Source organism: Acinonyx jubatus, chromosome C2 (assembly GCF_027475565.1).
Source record: "Acinonyx jubatus isolate Ajub_Pintada_27869175 chromosome C2, VMU_Ajub_asm_v1.0, whole genome shotgun sequence".
Lineage (NCBI taxonomy): Eukaryota > Metazoa > Chordata > Mammalia > Carnivora > Felidae > Acinonyx > Acinonyx jubatus.
Window position 1 is genome coordinate 80,937,418 of NC_069384.1, and position 16,726 is coordinate 80,954,143.

Consider the following 16,726-nt stretch of genomic DNA (forward strand, 5'->3'; position numbering starts at 1 on the left):
CCATATGCTATCCACTGTCTTCCCCTCCTTCCCTGAATCCTGTTATTAACATCATATGGGAAAGCATTAATTTAAAAATCCATTATTTTCTATTCTACTTAGTAATCATGCATTAAAGAAGTATTGTTGCCTCCTAGGTTAAAAAAATTTTTTTGAGATTATACAATGCCTCACAGATAAATTTACATGCGTACATGGTTAAATCCAAACCTTACTCACTCTCCCCTGCACACATAATAACACACCAATGCCAGACAGGTTCACGTTCATATACCTTTTTATGGTGAAACTGCTTTATATGGCCTGGTAGGTTTTCTGTCTAATTAACTGAAGTGTACCTTCTTGATATAATGGTGTATCCTTGAAGAGATGGTAGCACTTTTTAAAAAAAACAGTCTCTGGTATAGTGGTTTAGACAACAGTTTTCATAATATGTTACACGTTTATTCTTTTTATTTCAAGATCTGATAATGTGTTTCTTATAATGCAGTTGACAAGAGAGTTTATTATATTGCAGGTGACAAGAGAATTTGGTTATTTCTGTGACATACATCTTAAAATTATGACTGATAACATTATAACAGGACATAACAGGTTTTTAGGAATTTTATGTAAGTATATTCTAATATATAACATATAATGTAATGTTTTCATACACATTTATTCTTTTATGCAAACTTTAGAATCATTCTGTTGAGTTTTTTTAAATTTTTTTTTTTTTTTTTAGCATTTATTCATTTTTGAGAGGCAGAGAGAGACACAGTGTGAGTTGGGGAGGGGCAGGGAGACGGGGAGACACGGAATCCAAAGCAGGCTCCAGGCACTGAGCTGTGAGCACAGAGCCTGACTCGGGGCTCGAACTCACAGAGAGATCATGACCTGAGTTGAAGTCGGATGCTTAACCAACTGAGCCACCCAGGCACCCCAAATTATTTTTATTTTTATTAATATTATTATTTCAAGTAGGCGCCATGACCCCCGTGGGGCCCAGACTTACGATCCTGAGAGCAAGAGTTACATGCTCTACTGGCTAGCTAGCCAGGTGTCCCTGTTGAGTTATTATTTTTTTAAATACAGAACCACAAGGTTTCTAATGAGAAATTCATATATAATATATATGGAAAATATTTATATTTTCATGCTATTAAATGTTTATATCCAGAAACATGAGCCTGTCTTTATTAAGGTCTTATTATATGTTCTTCAATAAAATGGTATAGTTACATTCTTAAAGGTCTTGTATATTTCTTGATAAATTCATTTCTAGGCATTTTTAAAAACAGCTTTAGTGATGCATAATTCACTTTATAGAGTTGCACAACCATCGCCATGTATCAGTTTTAGGACTTGTCATTACCCCCAAAATTTCCCTCAAGTCTTTTTGCAGCTTACCCCCCTCCTACCCCTGGCCTTAGGCAACCACTGATCTTTCTGTCTCTATAGATTTGCCTTTTTGGACATTTACTGTGAATGGCATCATATGATATGTAATTTTTTTGTATCTGGCTTCCTTCAGTTTGCATAATGTTTTGAGGCTCATTTGAATTGTAGCATGTATCAGTAGTTTGCTGATAGTATTTTGATTGCTGAATAGTATTCTAATGTATAGCTATACCACATCATTTTTTTTATCCATTCATCAGTTGATGAGCTATTATGAATAATACTATTATGGACATTTATATACAAGTTTTATGTGGAAATATGTTTTCATTTTTCTTAGGTAGATTCCTAGGAGTGAAGTTGCTCAGTTGAACAATAAGCTTATCTTTTTAAAAAATTACGAGACTTTTTAAAGTAGGTATACTGTTTTAGATTTTCACAAGTAATGTCTGAGGATTTCAGTTACTCCACATCATCACCGACATTTGGTAGTGATGTCTTTTTGATAGTAGTCATTCTAGTGGGTCTATATTAGTTCTCTCTAGCTACATAACACATTACCCCCAAATGTAACTGCTTAAAATCAAACATTTATTATTTGGCAGTTTCTGTGGGTCAGGAATGTAGATGTGGTTAGCTTGGTCCTCTGGTTTAGGGTTTCACAAAAGATTGCATTCAAGGTATTGCCTCTGGCTCTTTTCACCTCAAGGCTTGAATGGGGGAGAATCTGCTTCCAAATTCATTCAAGTAGTTGTTAGTAAGATTCAGTCCCATAGGGTGTGTTGGCCCTGTTCCTCGTTGGCTGTTGGCTGAAGGTCTCCTTCAGTTCTTTGCCACATGAGCTTCCCCAAAGGGCAGTTCACATATGGCAGCTGGCTTCCATTAGAACGAACAGGTGAGAGAGCAAGAGAGGGTGAACGAGACTGAAGCCAGTCTTTTTGTAACTTAGTCTCAAAAATGACATTACTTAGAGACTACCTACCACATTCACTATGGTTTGTTTGTTTTTTATCACTGTGGTTTGAATTTGCATTTCCTTAATGACTGATGATATTGAATACCTCTTCACATATGTATTAGCCATTCGTATATCCTCTTTGGTGAAATATCCCTCAAAATTTTGCCCATTTAGAAAATTGAGTTGTTTGCCTTCTTACTATTGAGAGACAAGAATTCTTTAAATACTCTGGATACAAATACTTCATTAGATATTTGATTTGTAAATCATACTAGTCTTCTGTTGATAACAATTACTGCAAGTTTCGCAGTTTAAACAACACCAATTTTTATTATCTTACAGATCTATAGGTCAGAAGTGTGGTGGGAGGTTTTCACTGGCCTAAAATCCAGTGTCTGCAGCTGTACTCCTTTCTGGAAGCTTTAGGGGAAAATCTGTTTCCTGCTCAGTCAGGTTGTTGGCACAATTCAGTGTCTTGTGTTATAGGACCAACATTTCCAAGTTCTTGCTGGTTGTAAGTTGAAATGAATGGCTTAGAGGCCACTGAGTTCCCTGATTCTTGGCCTCTTACCTCCACCTTCAAAGCCACTTCATCACCAACAGGTCAAATCTTCCCCATGCTGTGTCTCTCTTACCTTTCCTCCTCACCAGTGTCTCTCTCCACATAGCTGGGAAAGGGTCTCCTCTTTTCAGGACTCATGTGATTAGGTTGGGAACATCTAGACAATAAAGGATAATCTCCACATCTCAAGTTCTTTAACATTCATCATATCTGTAGAGTCCCTTTGCCATGTGAGGTTACATACTCATAGGTTCTAGGGATTAGGAAGTAGACATGGGGAGGGGGGCATTACTCTGCCTGCCATACAAATATTTTCTCCCAGTCTATGGCTTATCATTTCTTTTTCTTTTTCTTTTTTAATGTTTATTTATTTTTGAGACAGAGAGAGACAGAGCATAAGCGGAGGAGGCATAGAGAGAGAGGGAGACCCAGAATCCGAAGCAGGCTCCAGACTCTGAGCTGTCGGCACAGAGCCTGACGCAGGACTTGAACTCACAAGCTGTGAGATCATGACCTGAGCCCAAGTCGGATGCTCAACCGACCGAGCCACCCAAGCACCCCAATCATTTCTTTTTCTTTATGGTGTTCTTTGAAGTGCAATGTCTTTAATTTTGATGAAGTTCAGTTTATTGATTTTTTTCTTTCATGGATTATGCTAAGAATACTTTGCCTAACCCGAGGTCCTGAAGCTTTTCTGTTTTCTTCTAGGAATTTTTATAGTTTTAGCTCTTCAATGTAGATTTATGATCCACTGTGAGTTAATTTTTGTATATGGTTCTAGGTAAGGATCCATTTATTTTTTATTTTTTATTTTTTTTGCATGTAGCTATCCAGTTATTTCAGCACCATTTATCGAAAAAACTCTCCTTACTTCACTTGAATTGTTTTGGCACGTGTGTTGAAAATCAGTTGGCTCTCATTGTCAGGATTAAATTTTGAACACTCAGTTCTCTTCCACTGATTTGTATGTCTCTCCTTGCACCAATATAGCACTGCCTTCTTTTCTAGGTGTTTTTAAATTTTTGTTACTGTTAGGAACAGAGTTAAGATTATTTTGGATTTAAAATATTCTTAACTCAGAAATATTTTCCTGAAACCTACGGAGAGTTTAATATTTCATCTACTATAACACTGTCTCGGTTTTGGAACAGAAGGAAAATGCAATTTTTATGCCGAAATTAGGTAACTTGAAAATTACTTTGAATCTGTTGAACTCTATCTTGCAGGACTAAGGTGCAAAGATAACAGATATTTTGATATTAGTGTTACGTTAAGTATTTTGATGAATAGCATTTAATTTTGTATTTTGAATTTGAATAGGTTATATTATTATTATTATTGTTATTATTTGCTCATATTCCCTTGGTACAAGTAACATTTCCAAAGATGTGATTATCTTTCTTATTTCTGGAAGGTCAATCTCTAGAATCCCGTAGACTCTGCAACAAGCCAATTCAGAGCTTGCCCAACATGGACGAAATTTTCAGCGAAGCCCTTTTGAAGATGCGGAAGCAGCATCCTGGGTGCCTTTCTCAGGAGACTTGTGTCCGTGCAGTCCAGGCTGCTGTACAGTATCCCTATGAGGTTGGCATCAAGAAGGAAGAGGAGCTGTTTATGTACCTTCAGAAATCAGGGCAGGCTCAAGCCCTGCAATATGCTTTCTTTGCTGAGAGGAAGGCAAATAAGTGGTCAGCTCCCTCTGGAGCATCCTGGAAAACGGCGTCAGCGCGACCCATCTCCTCAGTTGGTGTTGTCGGTAAGAACGTAGTGTGGTTAAAGTCATTTTCCAAATCTGCACATATAAAGTGATACCATTTGCTTAGGGCCACTGGGTATCAGACTCTATGCTAAACACGTTACTTGCGTAGCTAACTTATTTTGCACCCCAGCCTGTGAATTATCTTCATTTTATATGTGAGGCCTAGAGACACCAACCTTCTCAACAGTAAGCTAAACACAGGCGGTGTAAGGGTCTACATTCGGTCTGTCTGACTCCAGACTCTGGGCATTTTTTACTCATCCCCTCCTCTTCCCTGCATGAATCTCTCACTCCTGGGTTTCCCAACAATGGTTATTACTTGTGCCATATTTCAAGGTATGGTCTGTCACTCTTATAGTTAGGTATTTGGAATGAAGGCTCTGCCTTTCTGGTCCCTGGATCCATTCACTTCTCGTCATTCAACATCACTCTCCTCAAATCTCTCTGCACCCTGAAACAGTGACCTTAATTTTTCCCTCAGCGATTTTCCCAAACAAAACGTCTTCTTTCCTCAGAAGCTAGCCCTCTGATTAGCTTCTTTGTGCCACTTTCCTAATCTTCCTTTGCTCTTAGTCTTGAACCAAGAATGGTCTTTGGTGGATTTTATTATTTTTTTTTTAAATATAATTTATTGTCAAGTTAGCTAGCATACAGTGTATACAGTGTGCTCTTGGCTTCGGGAGTAGATTCCCATGATTGATCGCTTATATACAACACCAGAGCTCATCCTAGCAAATGCCTCATCCCTCAATGCCCAGCATCCATTTTCCCCTCTCTCCTGCACCGCCCCCATCAACCCTCAGTTTGTTCTCTGTATTTAAGAGTCTCATATGGTTTGCCTCCCTCTCTCTTTGAAACTATTTTTCCCCTTCCCGTCCGCCATGGTCTGTTAAGGTTCTCAAATTCCACATATGAGTGAAAACATAGGATATCTGTCTTTCTCTGACTGACTTATTTCACTTAGCATAATACCCTCGAGTTTCATCCACCTTGTTGCAAATGGCAAGATTTCATTCTTTCTCATTGCCAAGTAGTATTCCATGATATATATAAACCACATCTTCTTTATCCATTCATCAGTTGATGGACATTTGGGCTCTTTCCATAATTTGGCTATTGTTGAAAGTGCTGCTACAAACAGTGGGGTACATGTGTCCCTATGAATCAATACTTCTATATCTTTTGGATAAACTTCTAGTAGTGCTATTGCTGGGTCATAGGGTAATTCTATTTTTAATTTTTTGAGGAACCTCCACACTGTTTTCCAGAGTGGCTGCACCAGTTTGCATTCCCACCAACAGTGTAAGAGGCTTCCCGTTTCTCCACATCCTCGCCAACATCTCTTGTTGCCTGAGTTGTTCATTTTAGCTACTCTAACTGGTGTGAGGTGGTGTTGCAAGGTGGTTTTGATTTGTATTTCCCTGATGATGAGTGATGTTGATCATCTTTTCATGTGTCTGTTGGCCATCTGGATGTCTTCTTTGGGGAAGTGTCTATTCATGTCTTCTGCCCATTTCTTCACTGGATTATTTGTTTTTTCAGGTGTTGAGTTTGGTAAGTTCTTTATAGATTTTGGATACTAACCCTTTATCCAATATGTCATTTGCAAATACCTTTTCCTATTCCATCACAAAAATTAACTGTTGGGACTTCATCAAGATAAAAAGCTTCTGCACTGCAAAGGAAACAACCAACTAAAAGGCAACTGATGGAATAGGAGAAGATATTTGCAAATGACATATTGGATAAAGGGTCTCTGGTGGATTTTAAACCCCCGGAAATGGTAAGCAAAATGTTATATGTGTCAGCTTATGTACAGTCTTCTGGGGGAGGAAGTCCATAGTTTCCTGAAAGTGTCAGCTTTCTTAACCCTCACCCAGCTGTCCAGCACCAACCCAGTTTGGAGGAAAAGAGCCCACTCAACATCTTCTCGGCCTATTGTATCAGTCACACTGTGCTCCTTCCAGTCTGGACTCTGCTCACTTTTGACTTTTTTTAATGCTTATTTATTTATTTTGAGAAAGAGAGCAAGAAGCACATGTTCACAGTAGGGGAGGGGCAGAGAGAGAGGGAGAGAGAGAATCCCAAGCAGGCTCCATGCTGTCAGCACAGGACCTAACATGGGACTCAATCCCATGAACCATAAGATCCTGACCTGGGCTGAAATCAAGAGTTGGACGCTTAACTGACTGAGCTACCCAGACACCCCCCAGTTACAGTTTTTAAACAAGGTGGATAGAGAGAGTGAGACAGAGAACTATGAATGTTCCTTTTTTTTTTTGTGCTTTTTCAGCAGCACCAATATTTATTCCTAGTTGATGTGCACTTAACCTGTTTCTTCTTCTCTATATTCCTTCATGCCAAGAATAATTAATGCAATACAATTGCAAAGGTGAAATATATCAGTATTGTGTTGGTCAGTCATTGTTTGAGAGTTTCCCTAGTTCCTTGTTGTGAGCCTTTATAAAAAGATTCTAAATTCATGTCTGACATGAAATGTCTAAAAGTCTGAAGTTGTTTTGCTTCTGTTTTTGTTTTTGAGTTTGTTTATTTATTTTCAGTCAGAGAGAGGGGGAAAGAGCTGGGGAAGGGCAGAGAGAGAGGGAGAGAGAGAATCCTAAGCAGGCTCTGCGCTATGAGTGGAGAGCCCAATGCAGGGCTCAATCTCACAGTTTGTGACATCATGATTTGAGCTCAATCTCACAAACTGTGAGATCATGATTTGAGCCAAAATAAAGAGTTGAGCGCTTAACTGACTGAGCCACCTAGGTGCCCCTTAAGTTGTTTTTTTTAAGTGTACCCCATATTGTTCAGAAAAATATTTATAAAAGCATTTAAGGGGCACTTGCGTGGCTCAGTTGGTTGAATGTCTGACTTCGGCTGTGCTCCTGATCTCAACAGTTTGTGAATTCGAGCCCCATGTTGGACTCTCTGCTGAAAGCTCAGAGCCGAGAGCCTGTTTCAGATTCTGTGTCTCCCTCTCTTTCTACCTCTCACCTGCTTGCACTCTCTCTCTCTCTCAAAAATAAATAAACATTAAAAAATTTTTTTGAAGAAAAAGCATTTAAAATACATAGATGATAACTTGGATACAAATAAAGTGAGAGTTTGGTCATCTCCCCCTTCTTCATGTCTGTCCCCATACTGCCCTGTACTTGTTCATTGTGACTCAGCCTCCCACTGTACCCAGTGCCCACTGGAACGCTCCTACAGCCTCTTCTGCTTCACTAATGACTCCTTGTCTGTCTCCTGCCTGAAACCTTGCTTACTCTGGGCACCCCTCTCAGGAGAATGCTACTGCTTCTTTCACGGCCCAGGAGTCCCAGTGGCACTTCCCAATTCTCTTCTCAGACCATTATCTCTTTCAAGACACTCCTCTGTAGCTCTGCCATCTGCTCTTATCGTTCTGTCCCTCCTCATTACTGTATTGTACCCCCAACCCCCACCTCCACTTGGCTGAAAATTCTGGTACCTGGCTCACAGTTATCCACTTTCTCCCAAATCCAGCTGCCATCCTGATTGTCTTCATCATCCGTGTGGCCAGTCCTGTTCCTTTCAGGTGCCTTTGCCTCCTCAGATCCAGTAATGTTCATATACTTCAATTCCATGACCCCTACTCATGCCTTTACCATGGGTCTTGTCTTTACCCTGAATATTCCTCCACCTCTGAAATTCCAAATCCAACCTTTACCCCACAACCTTGTATCTTCCCACATCTTTTAGTTGGTTATTCCAACTGCATCCGTTACTTGATCAGCTCTCCTTATCTTGACTTTCTTGTCCATTCAGATTTCATTTCCAGGGTCATCATGTCAGCCACGCTCTTGTCAGTGACTTCAAACACTCCATGACTTACCGCCCTTTCACTCTGCCCTCTGGCAAAACCCCAACTGTGTACTTCCACGAGCCCATTTCCAGGCTTCTGAGAACAGGGCTGGGCGCTCTCAAAGCCATCAAAAGGGGAGGAGACTGCAGTGGACTAGAACTACAGAACCAGTCGTGAAAGCAGCCCTTATTCTTTATTTACTTCTGTCAAAAGAAGAGGTTCTTGACCAGATTTAATTCCATGGCAGTGAAAGACAATAGGTTGTTAGGGAAGCAGGACTCCTTGCTCCTGTCTATATGTATTTAATGAGGAAAAATTAGTAAACTAAAGTCAATATCAATATAATATGTACCTTTGAAAAGGTAATTCCCAACAGTGAAAAGCTTGGCTTTTCAGCCCTTTGTTTGTGAGATCTTGGAGACACAAGTTTGTGAAAAGAAAAATTAGGAGCTAAGAACTTTTTAAAAAGAAATACATATTGTGTTTTCATGTATGTTTTGGTTTCAGTGATTAAATGATCTGTGTCAGTTTATCATTGAGCTAAAGAGAATCTAAAATTATGGCTAGGACACTTACACAAAGCATTTATGGTTTGGATTATGAGTGGATTTGTAGCCAAAGGTCATTTAGCAGATCTCTAAGAGATGAGCTCTGAAGAACTGAACTCTATTGGGCCACCCGGGTGGCTCATTTGGTGAAGCATCGACTTTGGATTAGGCCATGATCTTCTGGTGTGTGAGTTGGGCTCTGCACTGATGGCTTGGAGCCCGATGTTGGGCTCTGCACTGATGGCTTGGAGCCTGGAGCCTGCTTCTGATTCTCTGTCTCCTTCTCTCTCTGCCCCTCCCCCACTCAGGTGCTCACTCTCTCTCCCTCACAAATAAATAAATAAAACATTAGAAAAAAAAAAAGAACTATACCTTCAGAAGTTGCCTTTCCTTCCCTGCTCTGTTGTCAGTTCTGAGATATCACTTACCTTACGCTACACTTTACAAATTGCTTTCACGCTACATCTTGTTAGTCCTTGTTGTCTCTGTGAGATTATAATTTCTATAATGGTAGAAATGTTATGTAGAGCTTGAGACTGAGAGCCAGGAGGCCAGGGTTTTGAACGTCATGCTCTACCTCCTATTTACCCAGGCTAAAGTTTAGGATACAAGTTGCCATAGCAGTGAAAGCTATCCAGCCTTCTTGCTACTGAGTGAAATGCAGATGTTTATTAATTTTGGAAAACTAAACGTTTTCAAATAATGTAATATATTTGTTATATTAAGTAAGTTAATACAATTTGAAAATTAAATATATCCCAGAGAAACAATGATTTCTGATGACTGATAGCATTCTGTATTCAAAACCAATCCCAAAGCTGGTCAGTGGGTTTCATCCACAATGGGTTTCATCAACAAAATGGTTTCATCCACAATGGGTTGGTTAGGTAACAGATAACCTGCTGCTGTAATAGATAATACTGGTTTAACACAATAAAGATTTATTTCCTGCTTGCTCCATATGGTCATCTAAGACCAGTTTTTTTTTTGTTTTCTGTTTGTTTGTTTGTTTGTTTTTTTCCAACTAATGGCTCTGCCATTCTCCTTTGGAAAGAGTCAGTAAACTTTTTTTGTTAAGGGCCAGATAATAAATATTTTGGGCTTTCTGGGCCATATCATCTCTTTAACAACTGCTCAACTCTGCACACAAAAACAGCCATAGATAATATGGAGTCAAATTAGTGTGGTTGTGTTCCAATAAAACTTTATTTATGGGACTGAAATTTGAATTTGATATAATTCGCATGTGTCAGAAAATATTATTCTTTTTTGTTGTTGTTGTTGTTTTCAACTATTTGAAATACAAAACCATTCTTAGCTCACCAGCAGTACTAAAATAGGCAGTGGGATGGATTTGGCCCTCAGACCATAGTTTGCCAGCACCTGCTCGACAGTCTCCTCCAAGGCCTTACAGTTGTTCTCTGCATCTTCTACATCCTGGTAGTAATGAGGGATCTTGTGTGAATTGTTAGAGTTCTTTATATATTTTGATGCAAGTCCTTTACTAGATATATGATTCCATGGTTCTTGTTATTTTCTTTATGGCATCCTTTGAAGCACAAAAAATTTTAATTTTGATGGTGTCTAATTTATCTATTTTTTTCTTTTGTTGCTTATGCTTTTGGTATCATGTCTAAGAAACCATTGCCTTATCCAAGGTCATGGAGATTTACTCATAAGAGTTTTATAGTTTTAACTCTTCAGGCTGTGATCCAATTTGAATTAATTTTTGTAAATGATGTGAGGTAGGAGTTCAACATCATTCTTTTGCATATGGATATCCTGTTGTCCCAGCATAATTTGTTGAAAAGACTATCCTTTCCCCCATTGAATTACCTTGGCACCCTTATCAAAAATTGATTGGCCATAAGTTATGAGATTATTTCAGAACTCTCAATTATATTGCATTGCTCTATTATGTCTATCCTTATACCACACTGTCTTGAATACCATAGCTTTGTCATAAATTTTTAAATTGGGAAGAGTGAATCCTCCAACTTTGTTCTTCCTCTTCAATATTATTTTGGTTATTCTAGATTCCTTGTATTTCTATATGAGTTTTAGGGATATCATGTTAATTTCTATAAAAAGCCAGTTGGATTTTTGATAGGGATTACATTGGATCTGCAGATCAATTTGGGTAGTGTTGCCATTTTAACAATATTAAGTCTTCTGATCTATGAACATGGGTTGTCTTTCTATTTATTTAGGTCTTTAATTTATTTCAACAATGTTTTCTGTTTTTTAGGGTACAAGTCTTACAATTCTTTCTTAAATTTATTGTGAAGTATTTTATTCTTTTTAATGCTATTGTAAGCAGATTTGTTTTCTTAATTTCATATTCAGATTGTTCATTGCTAGTATATAGAAATAAAATTGATTTTTGTATATAGATCTTGTATAATGCAACCTTGCTGAACTTGTTTATTAATTCTAATAGTGTGTGTGTGTGTGTGTGTGTGTGTGTGTGTGTGAATATTACTGAATGTCCCATCCTCTGGAGCACTTAACACAGTGCCTAATCTTAACTAATATTCAATCCATTTGTATTTCTTGAGAGCTTGTTTGGAGGTTCTAGCAGCTACTCATATACCCTTGACCAAAGAACAGTCCTTCTGTATCAGGGAAGGTTGTCCTCTTCAACCAAGAATGCGGCTTCTATTTGTATTCCTTGAATTGATCTCTTTAAATGCCCCATTGCCACAGAAGCCTCTCATTTACTGAGTATTTTCCAGTTCCCAACATCACTGAATCATTCTTTTTCTGCTTCACTCTTATCTGCAGGCTTGGGAACAATGGGCCGAGGCATCGTCATTTCTTTTGCAAAGGCCAAGATCCCTGTGATTGCTGTAGAATTGGACAAGAAGCAGCTAGAGACTGCCGATGGGATAATAACCTCCGTTTTGGAAAAGGAAGCATCCAAAATGCAGCATAGCAGCCACCATTGGTCAGGACCAAAACCCAGGTTAACTACGTCTATGGAAGAGCTTGGTGGTGTAGATTTAGTCATTGAAGCAGTATTTGAGGAAATTAACTTGAAGAAGCAAGTCTTTGCTGAATTGTCAGCTGTGTGCAAGCCAGAAACTTTTTTGTGCACCAATACTTCAGCCCTGGACATTGATGAGATTGCTTCTTCCACTGATCGCCCTCACTTGGTCATTGGCACTCACTTCTTCTCACCAGCTCATATCATGAGGTTGTTAGAGATTATTCCCAGCCGATACTCTTCCCCTACTACTATTGCCACAGTTATGAATTTATCAGAAAAGATTAAAAAAATTGGAGTAGTTGTAGGTAACTGTAAGGGATTTGTTGGCAATCGAATGTTAAAGCATTATTACAATCAGTCATATTTCTTGTTAGAAGAAGGCAGTAAGCCAGAAGAGATAGACCAGGTGCTAGAAGAGTTTGGTTTCAAAATAGGACCTTTTAGAGTGTCAGATCTTTCTGGATTGGATGTGGGTTGGAAATGTCGACAAGGGCAAGGCCTTACTGGACCTACGTTGCCTCCAGGAACTCCTGCCCGAAAGCGGGGCAATGAGAGATATTGCCCAATTCCCGATATGCTCTGTGAATTAGGACGATTTGGCCAGAAGACAGGTAAGGGTTGGTACCAATATGATAAGCCATTGGGTAGGATTCACAAACCTGATCCCTGGCTTTCTGAATTTCTGTCACAGTACAGAGAAACGTATCACATTGAACCACGCATCATTAGCCAGGATGAGATCCTCGAGCGCTGCTTATATTCACTCATCAATGAAGCATTCCGTATCTTGGGAGAAGGGATAGCTGCTACTCCAGAGCACATTGATGTTGTCTATTTACATGGGTATGGATGGCCAAGGCACGTGGGTGGGCCCATGTTCTATGCCTCCACAGTTGGGTTGCCGACAGTGCTAGAGAAGTTGCAGAAATATTATAGGCAGAATCTTGATATTCCACAACTAGAGCCCTGTGACTATCTGAAAAAATTGGCTTCCTTAGGAAACCCTCCTCTGAAAGAATGGCAAAGCTTGGCAGGACCCCCTAGCAGTAAATTGTGATTCAGCCTTCCAGGTTGTGCCTCACATGCTGACATCAGGTGATGCTCACTGAATTTCACTGAAATTAAATCTGAAAATCCAAAGTAAGATTGCTCTCTTTGGGTCTTCTGTCTGATTATTCTAATGGGTCAAATCTTTAGGAGTGTGCTTCCTATGTCTCTGAATCTGTCCCTATCGAGTAAATTATTTCAATCCCACTGAATAAACTGTGTTAATACCAAAATAGCTAAGGAAAGAGACTCATGAATAAGTTGAGGCTTCCAAGTGCTTTGATCATTGGAGAAGGGTGTCATCAATTAATGACTGAAAAATGCAACTAAGCCACAAATTCATTTTATCCCTTTAAAACTCACACACGTGGCACTGGTAGGAAATCTTATGGATCTGTCATTCAACAAACATCCATTGTGCACCTCCTGAGCATCTTGCACAGCATGTGGCAAACCTGGAGTCCAGAGGGGCATTAATCCAGCATGGAAAGCTGTGATGAAGTTTAGTCCCTAGTCTGCGAGGTGGAGTGGAGATAGTTGGCAGGGTTGAATCAACAATGAGGGTCTTTGTGAGTGAGAATGGAAAGTTGCTCAAGGAGAGGCAGAAGTAGTTACCAGAAAGAGAGGAAGAGTGTCAAAAGCATAACAGTATTAAAGTGGGCAAAACACAGTTGAGAAATAGTGAGGGAGTCAAGTACTTCACACTAGAATGGGGAACTCAGAGTAGCTTGGCAAGTCATACTTGGTGTATTACTTCCATCTACAGCCCAGGTACATGTGCACAGTTGTGCTTGCTGCTTGTAAGGCGCTCAGTAATGTTTGTTGATAATTTCCGCAGGACCAGGAGATGTCTACAACCTATCTTTCTTTTCTGTGCATGGAAACAAAACAGAAAGTAATCATTATTGATTTAATGTAAGAAGGGATCTTAGAAAACATCTAATCTCCTCTGATTCTATGATAAAGTAATGATGCCAATTTCCCGGTCATGATGTGCTTTGTGATGCCGGATATGCAAATTGTTGAATCTTGAAAAGTCTGACATGACTGCAAAATAAATTCTGTATAGTTTTGTTATAATTATAAGAGTTCTCTTTATACTTTTAATGGGCTGGTCAACGCAAAAACTTGTACACAAGTGTTTATAGTAATGTTCTTCATAGGAGCCCCAAGTTGGAAACAACCTAAATCTCCATCAACTGGTGAATAGATGAACAAAGTATAGTATAGCTATATAATAGAATATTTGGCCATAGAAAGAAATAAAGTACTGATATTTACTACAACATGATGAACCTTCAAAATGTCATGCTAAATGAAAAAAGCCAATCACAGAAGGCCACATATTGTATAGACATTTATATGAAATTTCCAAAGTAGGCAAACCTGTAGGGAAAGAAAGCAGATCGTAGGATGCCTAAGACTGGAATAATTAGGGGCTAGGGAATGGGGAGTGACTGCTAATGGGGACAGGGTTTCTTTTTGGGTTGACGAAAACGTTCTGAAATTATTGTGATGATGGTTACATTACTCTGTGAATCTACTAAAAACCACTGAGTTGTGTAGTTTTAAATGGGTGAATTGTATGGTATGTGAATTATTCCTCAGAATTGTCAGTAAATAAGTAAATAAACAAATGGGCTCAAGTTGTCTTTTAGTGTGATGTAAATGAACTTTCATAGTATTTTCACCTGTGAACCCAAATAAAATTATCAAACGTTCTGATAGAGAAATATGGAATGAATATGTTTTCTGTTATCAAAAACAAAAACAAACAAAAACCCTAGAGTGTGCCTTGAATTGTAGTTTAATTTAGAATAATTTTTAAATTGTATGTTGCTGGATTTTTATATAAATTGGTCCTTGAAATTAAAGATAACAATAGAAAAGGGGCGCCTGGCTGGCTCAATCAGTAGAGCATGCAACTCTTGATTTGGGGTTGTGAGTTTGAGCCCCATATTGGGTGCAGAGATTACTTAAAAATAAAATCTTTAGGAGCGCCTGGGTGGTTCAGTCAGTTAAGTGTCTGAGTTCACCTCGGGTCATGATCCTGCTATTCATGAGTTCGAGCCCCATGTAGGGCTCTGTGCTGACAGCTCAGAGCCCGGAACCTGCTTTGGATTCTATGTCTCCTTCACTCTCTGCCCTTCCCCCACTTGCATTCTGTCTCTCTCCCTCTCTCTCTCTCTCTCTCTCTGTCTCTCTCTCAAAAATAAATAAACATTAAAAAAATTAAAATAAAATAAAAAATAAAATCTTGAAAAAAGACAACAATGGAAAAGATTTCTGGGGACCCTTGGCGGGGGGCTCAGTCGGTTAAGCATCCGACTTCGGCTCAGGTCATGATCTCACGGTTTGTGGATTGGGGTCTCACGTTGGGCTCTGTGCTGACAGTTCAGAGACTGGAGACTGCTTCAGATTCTGTCTCTCTCTCTCTCTCTCTCTCCGTCTCTCTCTCTGCACCCCTTTCCCACTCCTGCTCTCTCTCTCTCTGTCTCTCAAAAATAAATAAACGTTAAAAAAAAGAAAATATTTCTGTAATTTCTTGCAGCTTGGTCTGCAAGGTGACTTATTTTCAAATTAATGTTAAAGTGCATGCACACACATACACACACTTTTTCTTCTTTAGACACTGAGTGGATTTTATTCTTTTTTTTTTCTTTTAATATTTATTTTTGAGAGAGAGAGAGACAGAGCACGAGGAGGATAGGGGCAGAGAGAGAGGGAGACACAGAATCTGAAAGAGGCTCCAGGCTCTGAGCTGTCAGCACAGAGCCCGACTTGGGGCTCGAACTCACGGACCGCGAGATCATGACCTGAGCCAAAGTCGGCCGCTTAACCGACTGAGCCACCCAGGCATCCCTGAGTGGATTTTATTCTGAGTTCTTAAAACTACACTACCCTCTAGATTGGGGCTTTGAAACTAAAGTGTCTATGAGTAGATTTTATGAGTCAATAATCCCTAAAAATTTACACTAATGTTTCTGTATATGTATCTGAGTGTCTTTCTTAGAAGACATACCCTATCTTACATCATATTCTCAAAGTGTCTGTGACCCAGTAAAATTTAAGGACTAACATTCTCTATATAATGTGGAAAGAAGAAATGGGAGTTCATTTTTTCTTACTTTATATCAAAGGAGGCAAACCTCATTTAAATTTGTTGGGTCCTACATACAACAGTGGTTAATATGATGAAACCTGTCCAGGATATTCTATTTCATCCTTGAAAATGCACTTGCTTAAAAGGTTATTTTGTTGTTGTTGTTGTTGATAACTTTAAAACTGCCTATCTTAAAAAAGAAAAAAAAAAACAGCTTCTGAATGACATTTTAAAAATGTGTCCTAATGGCAATTGACTCTGAAAAGAACTATATATTAGAAGCACCCTTGAAGCTTTGCCATAATACTCCAGCTTTAAAGATGAGACTAATGATGTTCCTTAAATCAGTAAAGCCACTGTGCAGCTGCAGTTGCTATCTACTTATTCATTTCTAGCAAGAACAGGTGTGTGTGAGAGATAAGGTGTGGAATCCTAAACTCCCTTGATTAATGATGTTTCGGAAGTGTGTATGCAAATCATACTCCACAGCACGGTAGGAACCTGAAATTCCTAGGCTCTAACATTTGTCTTTCAAACAGACACCTAGTTGG

General features: G+C 39.1%; 1 protein-coding gene across 1 annotated transcript in view; it reads left to right on the forward strand.

The window, feature by feature from the left end:
• The window catches only part of EHHADH (enoyl-CoA hydratase and 3-hydroxyacyl CoA dehydrogenase), a 47,194-nt gene extending 31,936 nt beyond the window's left edge, over nt 1-15,258 (forward strand). The window contains exons 6-7 of the mRNA XM_015064320.3: nt 4,318-4,659; nt 11,821-15,258. Coding sequence (XP_014919806.2) covers nt 4,318-4,659; nt 11,821-13,082 — 1,604 coding nt within the window. The 3' untranslated portion in view covers nt 13,083-15,258. The remainder of the gene's footprint in view (nt 1-4,317; nt 4,660-11,820) is intronic.
• The last annotated feature ends 1,468 nt before the right edge of the window (nt 15,259-16,726 follow it).